At 40.5% G+C, this 18,071-nt stretch overlaps 1 protein-coding gene across 1 annotated transcript in view; it reads right to left on the bottom strand.

Annotated features, from left to right (window-relative positions):
- ADAM17 (ADAM metallopeptidase domain 17) overlaps window positions 1–18,071 on the bottom strand; it is a 63,069-nt gene that overhangs the window by 31,966 nt on the left and 13,032 nt on the right. The window contains exons 2-6 of the mRNA XM_084624745.1: window positions 7,402–7,534; window positions 5,773–5,906; window positions 4,871–4,959; window positions 1,531–1,699; window positions 612–742 (exon numbers count right to left, since the gene is read on the bottom strand). Of these exons, the coding sequence (XP_084480871.1) occupies window positions 612–742; window positions 1,531–1,699; window positions 4,871–4,959; window positions 5,773–5,906; window positions 7,402–7,534 (656 nt within the window). The remainder of the gene's footprint in view (window positions 1–611; window positions 743–1,530; window positions 1,700–4,870; window positions 4,960–5,772; window positions 5,907–7,401; window positions 7,535–18,071) is intronic.

Raw genomic sequence — 18,071 nt, 5'->3', positions numbered from 1 at the left:
TTAATAACTGCACATTTTTCTTATCACAGAAGTTTATCGGGTTCTTCCTGATATTTCTGGCTGGTTAGAAGGGAGAGATGTTCTAGATTTGCTATAAATAACTATGCAGTAGGCTGGCTCTGAACTACTTATCCTTTTGGACAGAAATGTTACACAATTGGAAAAATATCCTGTACTCAAATAGTCACTGTTAGTAGATTTTAAATGAAGAGCTTCACACTAAACAAGCCAAACAACAACATAAATTAATGTATCTATATGATTCTAGAAACTTAAAGTTAAAAAAGACAATTCTTAGAGAAAATCTTAATACGTAACCCAATTGGGGGGACGGGGATGAAAGAAGTTAGAAGAGCTGATTAAAAATATTCTGCTCAAAGATTTATTTAATTGCAGCATTAGCCACCAGTGCAAAATAATTTCTTTTAAAAAAAAAACTTAATTTAACACCCCTTCAGGTAAACAGCACTCAGAGTTCACCATTAAATACAGCATTGGATAACATATAGGTCATGATAGCTTTCTAACTACTATAGCACCAGCTTCCAGCTGCAGTGCATCTGCTTGCGTGACTTCTTCTAGCAAACAATAACAGACTGTCATGTACTTACTAGGTAATTAATAGTTGTGCTTTCCTCCCCACGGCCCATATATTTGAAGAAGCGATGATCTGCCACCACTAATATCTTGCATGTGTTCTTGGAATGGTCTGCAATGGCTCTTTTCTCCCGAAGGATGTTCACTGATTTGAATGTTTAAGTGAAATCAAATACATGAGAGACACACATTCCTTGACAATTTATAACATCTTTAGTTTCAATTTGATAACGTGATTAGGTTTTCGGGGGGTTTTTTTGAGTAACCCCTCTGAAAGCATAAAAAGTCCTCCTAATACTCCTCCAATCTATTTGTTCTAGGAAAGTAGTGGAGAACAGTGAAACTGTACAGGGAAAGAGCAAGTAAAACTAGCTTTATTTCTCCAGCCAGTCAACTAAGCCTTTCACATCACTTCCCCCTTAACCAAACCTCCCATCTACATCCCCTGTGTTCTACCAATCCCCCTTCTGACAGAGAAGGGCTAGATCCAACTCTACACAGAGTCAATCATGGCTCAAAAGACTCTCTAGAGAAGAGCACTAGATGCCATACAGCCTCTCTTTGTACATCATAAAGAGACAAAAGCAAGGCACAATCCCATAAAACCATTTTCAGGTCACCTTTAAAGCAAAACAGGTTAACTATTAAGTCATTGTAAAGGTGAGGGACTTGTATTGGTCAGTTCTGTGCTTTGGAGGAGCACAATGTCCTTTCTGAGCATCCTCCTTCCCCCAAATTGGTAAAGACCTTTGGTGGTGTGTTTGCCCTCCCCTGCCACGATGAGTTTTAAAAGTTATAAAGTGATAAGAGAGAGACAGCAAAGTAGACAGTTTTCCAGACATGAAAGCCTCAGGGGCAGATACTAGTCTTACATTACTACGTAGCTATATGAATAGGTTTCAAACATTTCACTCTAAATAGCAGGATGCTCACCTTCATTTAAATGGCTGCCCTCTAGACCTTCAGGCAGTAATTCTTCCTCCTCATGTTTTAAATAGCCACATACTTTGGGGGACTGTAACCGTGAGAAATCCTTAATATCTTCAGATTTGTAGACCAACAGTCTTTCGTCTTGAGTATTCTCTATATACCTCCAAAGTGGCTAAAAGTAATACAAGAAATGCAAGTGATTTAGGTATAGTGTGCATGCAAGGGCTTCTAGGATTATACATATTTAATAAATATGGCCAAAAAGTCCCACTAAAAATAGCCACAGCTGTGTACATAGAACTTAGGGACACATCCCACCTACTTTACTCTCACAAATAGTTCTACTGATTTCAGGAGAACTATTTGCATGAACAGAACAAGCGGGATTCAACAAGCGGGATTATACTGAGAAATGGTCAACAGATAAAATAGACATCAAGAATTCTTAGACCTCCTTAACTGCTCCATGGGCAAAGCAGCAGCAGCCATCTACATCTTCATCAAAAGGAGGGGGACTACGCAGCTACTTTTGAAGCCTTAAAACAGCACTTTCAAAAAAGTTTATTTGGAAGAAAAGAAAGCTGAGAGGTCTCTTCCCCCATGATGGTCCTAAGAAGTGCAGGGTTGGGTACAGGTAGGAAATTTACTACTTAGAACCCTGCCTCATTCAGTACAAGCCATAACAGATAATATGGAATACATCAATTTATATTTGCATATTTCATGACTCCGCAGGTACTTCATGAGCAAGTTCAGCCCCCCTTCCCAGAAGCGCACTGGGAGATAGTTATTAAAACCCCTTTTAGTAACAATACATTACTGAGCCTGCATAAAGTATAGTTTTTTAAACCCTCATAACTCAGCCAAATTAATCCCAAATTTTCACAGGACATATTGAGGAAAAAAGAAAAATGTGTTAAAAAATCAGTAATCTAATTTGGGACCACAAACACTAAAATGTCCTAATCATAATCACATGGTGTCACTGCAGGGCAATGTTAAGGTTGTTTGGCTGCCCTAACTGTGCACTTCTCTACCTTAACATGATAGGATTTCTTTCAAGTTTAACTTTAACAGTGAATTCATGGGTTTATAAACTCTTGGTTTTGAGATAACGGCAATATCCTTAGAATGTGTTTTACCCCAATTTACTAATATGTATGGTCAACCTCCACTCTTAACATAGTTTTTGTCTGGAAATATACTGCATAGAAACAATTCTTTATGGTAGTATTTAATAGTCTATTTGTGAGATATTTATAGATATTCCCAGCTTTCTGTCAGACGCTCAAAACAGTACAAGAATGATAAACAACAAGAATGAAATACTAGGTTTTCAAACTAACCCTGGAAAAAAAAAAAAGTTTAAGAAGTGCCAAATCCAAAATGTAAAAAGCTCCCCTAGTTCCTTCTTATGTAGAAGACAGGCACAGTATGTTACTCTAGAAGACATTGGTATGTCGCTAATGTTACAAATGTTACCCATCTTACTTTTTAAAAGCTTTTTCTTGTTTGTCAGATATAAATCTTTACCATGGAGGTGAAAAGCCTCAGAGCTTTAGTAAATGTTCTTTTACATTTAGATACAGAAATAACTTATCAAGGCTCATCTCTAAGAATCTGACAAACTTTTATTGTAAGGTGTAACTGGAATGACACCGGAAATATATATAGATGCAGAAAAGTCTATATAAGGAATAAGTTTATATTAAAAGAATAAAATTAAAATTTAGTATTCTGAAGTAAATTTAGTCAGTCCATATTACATAGATGACGGGTTACATTGCTGCTCTTCAATCACTTTTCCTTGGTTGACACAAATGTCATTTTAACTGACATATCTTAAGAGGGCACTAGGAGCATAAAGAGCATAAAAAGAATGTACTTAATTTTGACACCTCCTACTTCTGCATTAGTGAACAAAGCAAACAGCATATTAGAAAACATTCATTGTTCAAAAATGCTTCCCCAATACAAAAAACAAAACTTTAAAGTAGGTACTCACTCTTCTGCATAATCCAAGATAGTAATTCCTAAAGTGGTTTTACCAGATGCCCTGGACCTTGTAGCTACCCCACACTTTTAAAGTGCTAGCATTACACACACTGAGCAAACAGCGAGCTAGAAGGAATTCATGCACATCCAAGGATTCCACTGAGGATAGGGTTTATTGATTATTGTGGAAGAAAACTAACTCCATTCTCAGGTTGGAAGCAACAAAATCAGAGACAGCTTTATTCGAGCAATTGCAAGGGAAGAATACAACTGGCAGAGAACATCTCTGCCTCAGTTTCTTCAAAGTACAAGCAATATCGCACAAGCATTTATACATTTTAGTGGCGTGCATTAATTAAAAACATCTGCAATTTGTTTATGTTATGTCCTGCCCATTCCTGTATTTTCTCACTTTTGTTCTCAAAACATCGCTATCTCAAGGCTAGGTCACGCTGACTATTCTGCTATTTCCCACTCGCTTCTGACGTGAGCCCTGCTTCTACAGGTCTCGCGATATTAGGCTAAGACTTAGCTCAACAGTTGTTCTGTCTCTGACACTTAAATGGCTGCACTTAAACCCTCTCTTTCTTTCCCTACTTCCAAACTATGTTCAAGTGGTTTGAAGTACAGTAGAACCTCAGAGTTACAAACTGACCAGTCAACCACACTCCTCATTTGGAACTGGAAGTACGCAATCAGGCAGCAGCAGCAGCGACCAAAAAAAAATAAAATAAAATATAATGCAAATACAGTATAATACTGTTAAATGTAAACTACTAAAAAAAAGGAAAGCAGCATTTTTCTTCATCATAGTTAAGTTTCAAAGCTGTATTAAGTCAGTGTTCAGTTGTAAAATTTTGAAAGAACCACCATAACGTTTTGTTCAGCGTTACGAACAACCTCCATTCCTAAGGTGTTCATAACTCTGAGGTTCTACTGTAATGACAAGTTGTTTGTTACACCATCAGATTGCCAAGATGCCTGTATTGCCATATTTTCAGTATTCCTGTGGTGTAGTCTACACATTTAATGGCTCACAAATTTTAATAAGGAACATTCTGCTCTCCTAGAAACAATTTTTCTCACTGTACATTTATTTACATAAACATGCCGCTTTCAGTATGGAACAACAATCTGTTGCTTCTGCCAGTGCTTCGAACCATGCATGTTTTTGATACAACTGTGTGGAAAAGTAACACTTACAAAAATCAGTCAGACCCAATCCCTCCAAAAAATGTTTTTTCAGCTACAGACGTGTAGGGGGCTGGGGTGGCAACAGGGAAATAGTATTGTTTTTCATCAAAGATGTTCCTATTGTCTCAATCTTGTTTTCAACAGCAAACAGTACCTCTACATTGTATTCTTCGCCATCAGTGTTGATTCTTACAGTAAAGTCTTCATCAGCTATGTGCGCTATAACCTTGGAATTATGTTCACCTTTAAACGTAGAAAAGAAAAGGTAAGTTAACTGATGTGACAACTGACTGATCCATTTAGCAAATGGCATCCCCTCTTCTTAAATCAACACTGCTTTCTCTGTAAATACCAGAGAGTAGTTTTCATTCTAAAGCCAGACTATTTCCCTGCGCTATGCTATCAGGAATTCCAGGGAGACATGTTAAAACACAGTCTCCAATTGTGTAAAAGTTATATGCACTAAGATGCTATTTATTTTTTTTATTTTTTTGCAAAGGTGGTCCAGCTTGGCCCAGGGGATTAGTAATAGGATATGGAGCCTTTTACCAACATAAACAATTATCAATCACCATATTCAATGGAGGTGCCAAGGTTTGGAGACTGGGCAACACTCTCACCCAGAAGAGGTGTCTATCCAGACCTGATTTGAGGCATTTTATCATGATAGCGAGGCTGCATTGCCACTAGCTGGGCTGCTCCTGTTTTGTAAAGAGGACTTCAGTTCCTAGTACTGTAAAATCCAGGATCTCAATGGGAATTAAAGTCAACACTCATTTTTAAAAGAGCAGACGCCACCGTGGCCATAGTGTGTATTTTTGTAAAATACACCTTGATGATTTTCAAAGCCAGATTGTAAACCCTTACTTATCTCAGTACATGCAGCACCAGCCTCACAAAATTGTCGAGAAAATTGACCAGCGCAGGAACAAAATCTACCATGCTGACCACGCTTGAGGAAAATGAAAAAGCAATGACACACGATTCACCATGGGCCAGCAGATTTTGACGCTGTGCTACTCCCCAACAATGATGTGTAGTCTAGCCCATACTAACCAACTACATGTCCAGTGAAGAATTCTTGCCATTGTACATGATACTCCTTTTCCTTGCCTTTACCATCCACTATTAGTGCTTGAAAGTTTTCAGAAAAGTGTTCAGCCGTTGACGTTAGGTATAATTTAAAGTGCCTGTAAAATAATTTACTTCCGTTTAGTTTTAAGTGAACCACACAGAAGGAAACAGACATCAGCTTCTTGTTCTACTGAAACCTCTTATGTTAGACGAGGATGACTCTTCAATTAATAAGATACAAAAAATGTGTGTTATTTCTCAGAATTACTTACGACAGTACTTTTTAAAAGCCATTTATAACCTTTGTAAAGTAGTCAGAATGTTTAGTAACATGAAAAAACTTTTTCTTTTTTTTTTTTTTAAAGTTAATCTTGCCAAAAGGTATTCAAACAAGGCTAATTTCTTCTGCATTGCCGGTCTTTGGCAAAAGCCAGACCAGAAGATTTAACAAAACAGGTCAATGGTAAGTAATAAGATATACCCCAATGATCTCATTTCCTGAAATATGTCCAGAAAACCTTGACAAAACTTGGAATCTGTAGCCCTTAATGGAAAATCTACAGCACATGGAGTCTTATCTTGTCTGCCAGCGGTGTAACAGATTTTGGGGCACATATCAGCAATTATCCTTGGGATAGAACTGGCAGTATTTTGAAGTGTTTGTTACAATGGAAGTGGAAAAGGGACAAGGTATCAAGCAATATAAAACAGGAAATGGGAGATTTGTATCTATTTATTCTATTATTTTGCTCTCATTCATGTTCTGTACCTCCCACCTCAGATGGAGGTAAAAAACATGCATACCAACTTATGTGATGCTTTATATCATGATAAGTAGTAGTTCTCTATTTCTGGAGGGGCTGGGGGAGGGAAAGGCACTTGGAAAGAGGTGAGATGAGACTGCCTGACTGAATATGACCAGTCTATACATTTTAGCAGGAGATGATTCTCGCTGCATTTCAAGTTCAGAATTTCAGTGTTTAGAAAGCTATGAGGGATTTTTCGTCGGATGGTCAAATTACTGTCCCCAGCACCCTTGTTCCTGGCCTCATGCCATCTCTCTCCCCACCATCTTTTGATCAAGCTCCAGTCCCCACCAGAGCCCAGAATGTCTTCCCAACATTTCTGTAACAAACTGAGAAATGCTTTGTGGAATGGGGACGTCTACACACAATGTGAGCAAGTGGACTAAGTCCCCATAAACACCAACTCTCAGGCAGCACAACATGGTAGCCACAGACCAAAATACACAAGGAGTCTTTCAAGAAATGTAAGGGAGGCAAGCCAGAATTTGAAGAAAAAGCAGGATCCAACCCAATTAATGAAAAACTAAGGTAAACAATAAAATGAAGGCAATCTCAATCACTGCTTCTTTAACAACAGAGAAATACAATATAGTTAGACAGTCTTCCATTCTCTTTGTCTCTGTGAAGCAAATCACATAACCATGCATACCACTGACCCATAAGAATTAGCCAATCATGACAGCAAATGCAACAGGCATTTCTGTTTTGGCACTTATACAGTATTCATTTCAAAAGATTAAAAAAAAAATCACATAGAATAGAAGAATAATATTAAACCAGTATTTGCCAGTGATGATTTCATTACCTACGCAAGGCTGAAAAACTTAAGAGTCTCTCTATATGAGATTCTGGCTGGAGGTCCCTTTTCCTTAATGAGTGTTGCTGGATATTCGACAGAGAGAGGATGTCATAATCTGAGAGCACGGATTCAAGCCTCTCTGAAATAGATATGGAGACAGTTTATAAGAGTTTCAAGAGGAAAATACACATTAAAATTAAACAAATATTATAGCATCCAGCTGTAACATACATTACAGATGTTCCAAATTCTGCAATCCACTTTAATTTTAGAATAATTATAGGGCATTCCTGTAAAGGTGGTTTTTATACAGTCAGTGAGATGTTACAGTATGTGACAGGCACAGATAAATTCTCAGTTAATGAAATGTGTTCTAGTGGGAAACTTTTTAGCCCACAGCTAGTGTCAAGCAATAATTTTTTAAATTGCTGTTGCGTTGCATATGCACGCTCCCATCCATTGGATCAGTTCAATAGCTTCTACTCTTCTCTGGAGTGGGCCAGAATAATTTATCAGGTCCCTGTGTCATCTAATACAGTGGTTATCAACCAGGGGTACATGTACATGTACCCCTCGTGGTACTCAAAAGTCTTCCAGAGGGTACTCATCTAGATCAGTGTTTCTCAACCTGTGAGCTGCAGCCCTCAGTGAGTGGGGGGGTGGAGGGGGTGTTTACAGGATGGGTTTAGGCAGGGTTGCAAGTGCACGGCCGGCATTAGGGGGTGGCAAGGCTTCGGCTTCAGACAAGCCTCACAAGTGAAAAAGACGCTCAAGTATCACACTGAAATGTAAGTAAAATATTTATATTCTAATTGATTTAATTTATAATTATATGGTAAAAATGATAAAGTAAGCAATTTTTCAGTAATAGTGGGTTGTGACACTTTTGTATTTGTATGTCTGATTTGTTAGCAAATAGTTTTTAAGCGAGGTGAAACTTGGGGTATGGAAGACCAATCAGACTCCTAAAAGGGGTACAGTAGTCTGGAAAGGTTGAGAACCACTGATCTAATACATGCCAACCAGTCTTCTGTTCTCCTCCTCCTTTCGGTGGAGGGCAGAAAATTTTCTCAAATGAATGTGTTTTCTTCAGGCATTCCCCTTCCCCCCACAACTTCCTGCAATAGTTAGAGAATGGATGGCCCTGCACTGGGACTCCAGAAATTTGAGAGGAAATCCAAGCTCTGCCACAGACTTCCAGTGTAACCTTGGGCAAATCACTTAGGGCCCATTGGGAGTTAGGTGCTTTTGAAAAACCCATTAGGTTCTATCTGCATTTTCAGGTGCCTAGGTACCTTTAGAAATGTGGCTTTAGTCTCTCTGTACCTCTGCTCCCCATATGCAAAATGTAGAAAATACTTCCTTTGATTTCTCTATTTATACGATGAGCTCTTCAAGTGGACAAATAACAGGGTACACAATAAAAGTATATAAAATAATGATCTAGAGAAGGGAGAATAGGAAATTCTGTTCTTCCTGTCTCATAGCACAGAACAAGGGGATGTTCAATGAAATTAAAAGATGGGAAATTCAAAACCGATAAAAGGAAATACTTTTTCACAGAACACGTGATTAAGTTGTGGAACTTACTGCCAAAGAATGTTGCTGAGATCAAGAAGTTAAGATTTCAAAAGCGATTGGATATTTATACAGAGATCAATAATATCCAGAGCTATAATTAATGATAATTTTGAAGGGATATTAAACCCCATGCTTCAGGGCTTATCCTAACCTCTAACAGAGATCAGGAGGAGACCCATCAGGGGGCAGATTATCCGACATCTACTATCCTGGTGTTCTTACACCTTCCTCTGAAACACCTGGTGTTGGTACTTGTCAGGGACAGGCTAGATGGACCTTGGGTCTGAACCAGTGTGGCAGTTCCTACATACCTCAATATGGATATGTTCAACGCCTAGGCACAGTGGGACCCCTTCTCTTCCCCCCACCCAAGCTGGAGTCTCTAAGTGCTACTGTAATATTTATTTATTTTACAGTAGAACTCTGATAGCCACACTAATGGCCCAACCACAAAACCACAGTCTTAAGAAATTGCTTATCTAAAGATCCTAAGATTTCTAATTTTACAGGCCTGTTAGTTAAACAGGCAACACTGCTAGCCACCTGATTTCTCCTGAGCTCTTAGGTAATCAGTTAAGAATGTCAGCTTGAAAAAAATGAATTAGGAGCAGCTTCAGGAACCACACTTGACCCTCAGTGTCTTCTCCCCTGCCCTCCATCAACATATGTCCCTGGGCCGCAGATGCAGAGCAACAACTACAGTGTAGCTTTGTAACTGGAAAGAAGGGGGGACACTCAGATTTAATTGTCAAGGAGGGTGAACCAATCTCTGTGTGTATTGGGTCGGGGGGAGCTTCAGGAATCTAATATGGGGGAAATTAGGGCAGGGACCACTCCCCACTTCCAGCACTGCACAAGAAACCCTGGCAGGGGCACAGACACCTCCACCCTCAAACCCAACTGAAATATGGAATGCGTGTGTTTTGTTGCATCATGAACAGATCAGTGATTCTCAAGCAATTCCATACTTAGACCCCCGACACCATCCCACGTTCCCATTTAGCAATATGAGAAAGGCCATGTGGTTGCATCCTCCTAACAACTGTTTGCCATTCGCAGATTTAAAGAACCCACAACAGATTATAATGGTTTTCAAGTAGAAAAACCTGTTAAGGATGTTTTCTCACCTGTGCAAAACTGGTTTAGGTGATTCACATGGCCATAGTTAACTTATTTCCAAATGCAAAACTGGTTTGATTCACACAATGAGAAAAAAATCCTTAAAGTCAAATTTCATACTTCAAAACCATTTTAATCGGTTGCTTAGGGTGCAGTAAGCAATAAAACATAGGTGTTCCACAATTCAGTCATTTGTCACACATCTAGATGGCTCCTGTCACACACTGAACTCACTGAAGGCTGAGAGGTATGGGATTCTGCCTTCCTTTTGACACTCGTTGCCCTATGTCAGCTTCTCATATGCAGCAGTTTGGGGAAAATTAAAAACTAGCAGAGGGAGCAATTAGATCACCCAATGAGTCTTTTCCATCTCTAGATTCTGTGCAGTAAATCTCATCCTCTTTCAATGATCTCAGCTAAGGAGAATAGTCTCTTTTGTTAGGCAAATGGCTTCAAGAGGCCAGCCCCCATCTTCTCTGGTAGCATCTCTGGAGTCACCTTATTGACACACAAGGAAATATGAAAAGAAACTAGGACTGTAGAGTTGATATAGTAGTTGAATAATAAGACTTAGAGATATGTAAAGTAACAAATGACACAACCTGCTACTCTGACACTCCTAGTTATAGTACTACATGAACAAGAAGGCATTTGTTAACTTAAATGCAAACACATTTACAATGGATAAAAAAAAATATATTTCTTGCAATATACAAGACATGCTGCTGCCAGGTATTATTCAGTCAATTAGCTCAGATATCAAAAGGGAAAAAAAGAATCCAACAGTATCTGCTAAACACTGGTGCCAGAATCCTTATGTGTAAAATATGTTTAAAAATCTACAGACAAGAGAAACTCCAGTTACTTGTTTATCCAACCTTTGTTAAAGATGAACTGTAAGCAGTTCAACAAAATAAACTCCAATCCTGCACCAGGGTCCAACTGTACAGAACTCAATAAAAGGATTGAGGCCACAGTAAGCAAATGTATTTTGGCCAAGTTTAACCATCTCTTCCGCCTTCATTCTCCACTAGCCTTCCACTGCCTTTGACACGGTCAGCCCTTCCAACACCTCCATCCTCAGCTTCTCTCCTCTGGGCTTCCATGAACTGTGCTGGCATCTTCCCTTTCTGCTCCCTTGTAGTTTTTTTCCAAGGCTCTACCTTCTCTTTCTGACAGAGTCCAGCTTGGCTCAATCCGTGGCCCTCTTCTATTCTTCCTCTGTAATCTCTCCTTGGGAAATGTCATACACTCCCGTGGTTTCAGCTATGAACACATTTATACTGATGAGTCCCAAATCTATATCCCAACCCCCGGACTCTCTCCCTCTATATAGTTCCACATCTATAACTCACTCTCTCTTTCCTTTGATATTTTGCTGCCACAAAGATGACTACAATCCCCAAGGCCCTCTCCCCAAAACTGAAACCACCACCACACTTGTCTCCCATGTTCATCACTTTGAGGTCACCTTTGATTCTGCCCTCTCTCCCCTCTTTAATATCCACGCCATGTGGGACATTAGGCAGGTTAAAATATTTTTATTTCAATGGGGTTAAGACTTTGCAGATCCCACTTGAGCACAGACAAACATTTTCTTTTTAAAAAAAGTTACATGTTAACAAGCACTGCATCAGATCTAATATGTGATCATAGAACTATGGTCTTTATTATTGCAGGGGCCACACATCCTTAATCAGAAGTGGAGGTAACTATATATATATTTTTTTAGGAAAGAGAAGGATGTCCAATGTTCAGCTACCAATTAAAGTGCTACTAACATCTTTGAACTCCCTTAATTTCTATGATTAACAAAATAAGTTCCCATATCCAATTTATAGCCCCGAAAGCAATAAATAAAATGTAGCAAAAAAAAAAAAATCATGTCAGCCATTTTATAAACATGCTTTTGAATTCTATCACTTATACATAAAGGTCAAACTTGTCGAAAAAGAGAATTTTAACCTAGATGTAATTAACATTTTTAAAATCACGCCTAGGGTTATCTAATAGTACATAAACTCTAGTCAAATCACAAGGTCTGTCAGTATTAAAATATGTACTTTCAAGTAATTTTTGAAAAATCCTAAACACACAAGAGTATCAAATGAGAGCCTCTAGGACTAAATTACTATAATTTCTAATTTTTTCAGTGCCTCAATTTAATTGATTATTCTACCTGAACCCTGAGTATATTCTCCTAGGATAAAAACCCCCAGATACTCTTTAGTTCCACCTTTAAACAGCAGCAATGTTTTGATAAAAGACCTAATTTCATTCCAAATATAATTCATGATCTGAAATCTGAATCCAATCCAGGAAACACAAATGAAAGTCTTTGATACAAGTTAAGTGACTGTATAGGTGACACAAAACAGCACTGCATCACAACACCACTTCACCTGGTCTTATATTGGGAACGGTAACAACCCATTAATAAGTCGTCCAGTTAGATATACAAATGGGATTTCACAGATGAGGTGGTAACATAGCGAGGCCTTTGAGAAGCATACTCATGAACATTCATAACAGAGTATACTGTTATTAGAAAGCCATTAACTAGGGATAAGTCATACAGCACAGCTGAGAGGTGTGATTATCAGACTCACACTAGGTCCCCTTAAGCTATCGTGCTAAAAACAGCAGTATAGACACTATAGCACGGGCGACAGCACAGGCTAGCTCCAGGGTCACAATGTCCACACCGCTATTTTTAGTATGCTAGCTCAAGCTGAGATAGTGCACTGGGAACCACACCTCCAAGCTGCAGTGTAGACATACCCTAAACAGGTTTGGAAAAAAAGCTCCCTTGTGGGTTGTTTCATAATTGTTCATTACAGGTGCTCTCGCGCCCTCCTCTGGTACATCTGGTGCTGACCTCTGTTAGAAAGGGGACACCAGGCTAGACAGACCAATGGTCTTATCTAGGGTTGCCAGTTTCGGTTGGATGTATTCACAGACATACAGACTGCAGAACAGCTCGACCAAATTTGCATCGTCTGTGGCATGCTGAATGATGGCGTAATGGGAGGAGAACATGTGCATCAATGACCAGGTCACTGCTTTACAAATGTCCAGAATAGGGATCTGCACTAATGCTGCTGAGGATGCTTGAGACCTTGTGCAATGAGCAGTCAAGATAGCTGGTGGCAAAACACCTGCCTAATTATAACAAGGCCGTATACATGAAAATACATAAAGTGATCCGGGACGAAATTGTTTGTGAAGAGATTGGGAGACCCTTAATCCTGTCAGATACAGCTAACAACAGTTGGGTGGACCTTTGGAATTATTTAGTTTTCTCTATGTAGAAAGCTAGGGCTTGCCTAACATCCAATGAGTGAAGACATTCATTCCTATTTGTGTGTGGCTTCAGGTAGAAGACAGGTAGGTACATTGCCTGATTGCTATGAAATTAGAAAAACACTTTTGGTAGGAAACTGGGGTGAGGATGTAAATATACCTTATCTTTAAAGAAAACTATATGGAGGCTCTGATGTGAGGGCACAGAGCTTGAAGATCCTTCTGGCCAAAGTGATGGCCACTAAGAAAACCATTTTCTGAGAGGGGTATAATAAGGAGCAAGTTGCCAAATTCAGATGTTGGTCCCATAAGTTTTTGAAAAGACCAACTTCAGTTCCCAGCGGGAACAGACTCTATTACTTGAGGGTATAACCTTTCTAGGCCTTTGAGGAATTGGACAGACATGTCATTTGAAAAAATGGACCAATTCTTCACCAGAGAATGAAAGCTGATATCGCTGCAAAGCGAACCCTGATAGAGGAAAGGAGTACTTGTGGCACCTTAGAGACTAACAAATTTATTAGAGTGTAAGCCATCTGATGAAGTGAGCTGTAGCTCACGAAAGCTGATACTCTAATAAATTTGTTAGTCTCTAAGGTGCCACAAGTACTCCTTTTCTTTTTACGGATACAGACTAACACGGCTGCTACTCTGAAACTTGATAGAGGAGATTGCTAAGCCTTCTTGTTTCAGTGCAATAGATATTCAAGTATGTTTTGTGTGGATGTACGCATGGGCGAAACTTCGTGTTGGGACACCCATAGAGAAAACCCACCTCCATTCTGAGAAGTAAGTAGCACTAGTGGAGGGCTTTCTACAACTTAGGAGGATCTAATGAACTTGTGCTAAGCAAGTCTGCTCCCTGGCAGTTAGCCATGGAGCTTCCAGGCTGCTAGATGAAGGGAGCTTAGGTTCAGGTGAAGCAGCCAACCATGGTCCCAGGAAATCAGCTCTGGGTGCAACCACAGCAAGACTGAAGTCGCCACAGAGATCTAGTAGAGTGGAGAACCAGTTTTTGGTGGGCCCATGCTCAAGCTATCAGAATAATCCGGTCCCTCTTGATCTTTCGCACTGCTCTGTGCATGAGCAGAAAAGGGGGGGAAAAGCATAATTAAGATATCCCATCAAAGGTAGTAGGAAGGCATCTGTGATACCTGGACTGTGGCCTCATAGGGAGTAGAATTGGTGACACTTTCTCTTCTACCTGTTCGCAAATAGGTCTATCCAGGGAGCTCCCCACTGCTGGAAAATGTCTCTTACCACATCTGAATGAAGGGACCACTCGTGGTGACTGGAGAAAGACCTGCTGAGGCAATCTGCCAGCTCATTTTGCATTCCTGGAAGGTAAGAGGCCTCAAGGTTGATTGAGTGAACTATGCAAAACTCCCATAGCTGTATTGCTTTTTGATAAAGGAGGGAAGAGTGAGCTCCTCCTTGTCTGTTGAGATAAAACATGGCTGCAGTATTGTCTGTGAGAACGAACAAATTTTTGCCTGAAATGTGGGGCAGGAAGGCCAGACAGGCCAGGCGAACTGCTCTGAGTTCCCTAACGTTGATGTGGAGTGAAAGTTCTGCCAAAGACAAAAGGCCTTGAGTCTGGAGGGGCACCACCCTAGCGCTGATATGTCTGAGACCAGGGTCATTGACAGCTGAGGGCGTATAAAGGGAAAGCCCACACAAACAGTGAGCAGATCCAACCACCAATTGAGGCCAATGAGAACCTGTGGAGCCCAGATGATGGCAGCTTGGCAAGTACATGAGGCTAACCACATCTGGAGGGGTCTGAAGTGTAGCCTTGTATGTTGTACTGTGTATGTGCACAACGCCACGTGACCCCTCATATAATTTCAGGCTGTTGTAATTGGATGATCTCTGAGGTATGTTATCAGGCATCTGACTGGAATTGTACCTCTGGGAGATAGGCCCTAGCCCTAGTAAAGTCAAACATCACTCCAATTAACTCTATCCTCTGCACTGGAGCAAGAGTAGACTTTTCTGCATTTATCAGAAGGCCTAGGGCCTTGAACATCGACTGGATAGGTCGAATGTTGGACACTACCTGAGCCCTGGACCAGCCCTTGACTAGCCAGTCATTTAGATAAGGGTAGACCTGCACCCCGAACCTCCTCAAGAAAGCTATAACTACTGCCATACATTTTGTGAACACCCGTGGAGCTGCAGACAGACCAAATGGGAGGTCCATGAATTGGCAGTGTAAGTGGTTCACCATGAATTTGAAGAACCTTCTGTGTTCTTATTATAGTGATATATGAAAACAACATCTCTTAAATCGAGGCCATTGTACCAATCCATGGGATCCAGGGAGGGGATAATAGATGCCAGGGTGACCATGCTGAACTTTATTTTGTTGAGATAGTTATTGAGCTGACGCAGCTCTAAAATCGTTCTGAGACCTCCTTTGGCTTTGGGGATTATGAAATAACATGAGTAGAATCCCTTCCCTCTTAAATTCTGCAGAACCTCTTCCATGGCTCCCACCAAAGGAGAGATTGAACCTCCTGGGGCAGAAGTTCTTCATGAAAGGGGTCCCTGAAGAGGGAGGATCAGAAGGAGGGGAAGAAATAAACTGGAGGGTGTATCCCACTTCCATCATGCTCAATATCCATCTGTCCACAGTGATATGGGACCAAATACTGAGGAAATGGGAAAGGCAGTTTGCAAATAAAGGAGACACAGGGTCTGGCATCACAGGAATTGGTATAGCGTCCTCGAGTGTCCCATCAAAATGCCTGCTTATAGAAACCCCTGGATGTCTCTGTAGGGCAGGCATTGATGCTGAGATAGAAGGAAGTGATGGCCTATGCCTAAAACCCCTGCTTCTCTTTCTCTGCAGATCCTGATGGGGAGTTGGGGCAGAGTATCAGATGGGCTGCTGAGGTCCGTAGTGCTTCTTTGAAGGAGCTGGTGTGTACAACCCAATGGACTTAAGGGTTGCCGTGGAGTCTTTTAGACCACGAAGCTTTGCATCAGTCTGTTCTAAAAAGAGCAAAGGGTCGCTCAGAGTCATAGCTTTGTTGCAGGAGGCGCAGGGCTTAAAGCCTGGTGACCAAGGCATGCTTTGGCACGGGGAATGGACAAAAACTCTCCTAAAACATAAAGTGACAGAACTTCACTACAATTAACTAAAACTGACTACAACTAACTAACTATGTTCAGAAAGAAGAAGATGACAACCAGAAAGAGCTTGCAAAAGCATGGATAGCAGTTCCAGTGACCATCACAGGTTGTAAGAAGGAACTGAGGGGTTTGTGGGGTCCGCTGGGCGCTTCATACCAGCACTGTTGGCTTGGGGCAGTAGAGGGCTCTCAAGCCACCTGACAGGTAACACTGGCAGGGCGGGGAGAGGGGGAGAACGGACAAGGAGTACTTGTGGCACTTTAGAGACTAACAAATTTATTTCGGCATAAGCTTTCGTGGGCTAAAACCCACTTCCTCAGATGCATGTAGTGGGAAATTTCCAGCATATGTGCTCAAGGCATGCACACGTGTAATCACTCAAAGACGCAAACAAAAGTTCCTAAACTTTCAATTAGATCCCAGACCAGTGTAGACAGGGCTTCACATTACTATAAAATTCCACCTCCGGAAGTTATTTTTATTGATTTTGCTAACAGGAAATACTATAGGGATCTTTTCTTGATGGGGTTCCTGCTACAGACTGCAGAAAACACTGGTCTGCTCTCTGGACACTGTGAATGTTACTCTGAAAGCATAAACTTCCCCAGTAGCAGTTTAATTAATTAAAAATAGCCAGAAATCATTCAGAGGTTTTGTAAGAAGTGTAAGTATTACCTCACTCACAACATCCTTCAACTTTTCTCCCCCATTCAGAACACCAATAATGTCCCAAACAGTCAGCACTGTTGAGCAACGTATATTCAGTTTAATACAGTAGGTGTCAGAAATCAGTCTGCCTGTTATCAGTAGGCTATGATACAACACAGTAATTTCTTAACACTGCATCCAGTCAATTCCAAAATTTCAGGGAATGTTCTAGGCATCAATGGACAGAACCCTATTGATATTTGGTGAAAAAGGTGATAGTTAGAAATGGTGGATACACAGAAACCCTTGAATTTGCTGAGCAGAGCTCTCAGCTTTAGCCACCTTAGTAATTGTCTACAGATCAAAGAAATGGTTGATAGCAGCCATTAACATATTTCAGCATAATACCCCTCGTTTTAGCTCTACCCATCTTTCCAATACAGTTTAAAAACACTGACAACCTGAAAGAGAATGAGACAAAGGTCATGTTTACGTGAGGAGTAACTATACCAGCAAAACTGGGTTTTTGGCAGTATACTTTATTCCAGCCCCTCTTCCCCCCCCGGAACAAAATAAGTTATAGCAATATCTCAGTTTTGGTATAACTACATTAACATTAGGGGCATCTATCAGCAGTTTTGTGGGTCAGGGATCACATCTCTTCACATCCCTGACCAACACTATGCCATCAGAAGCCTGTAAACGGGGGGACGGCGAGAGAGAGAATAAGAATGGTGGGGGTTCAATGGAGGAACACATATCACTCCTAACATGCTGGGAGGGGCAATGGAATCCCTGAAACATAAGGGGATAGGAAAGGCACAAAGGCAGGTTGTGGGGGAGACTGAAGAGATGGACACAATGAACCCCTGATGTGTGCAGTGAGT

Source organism: Lepidochelys olivacea, assembly GCF_965140295.1.
Source record: "Lepidochelys olivacea isolate rLepOli2 genome assembly, chromosome: 3".
Classification (NCBI taxonomy): domain Eukaryota; kingdom Metazoa; phylum Chordata; order Testudines; family Cheloniidae; genus Lepidochelys; species Lepidochelys olivacea.
The sequence above is the reverse complement of the archived record's forward strand: the minus strand, read 5'-3'. Positions and strand labels throughout refer to the sequence as shown.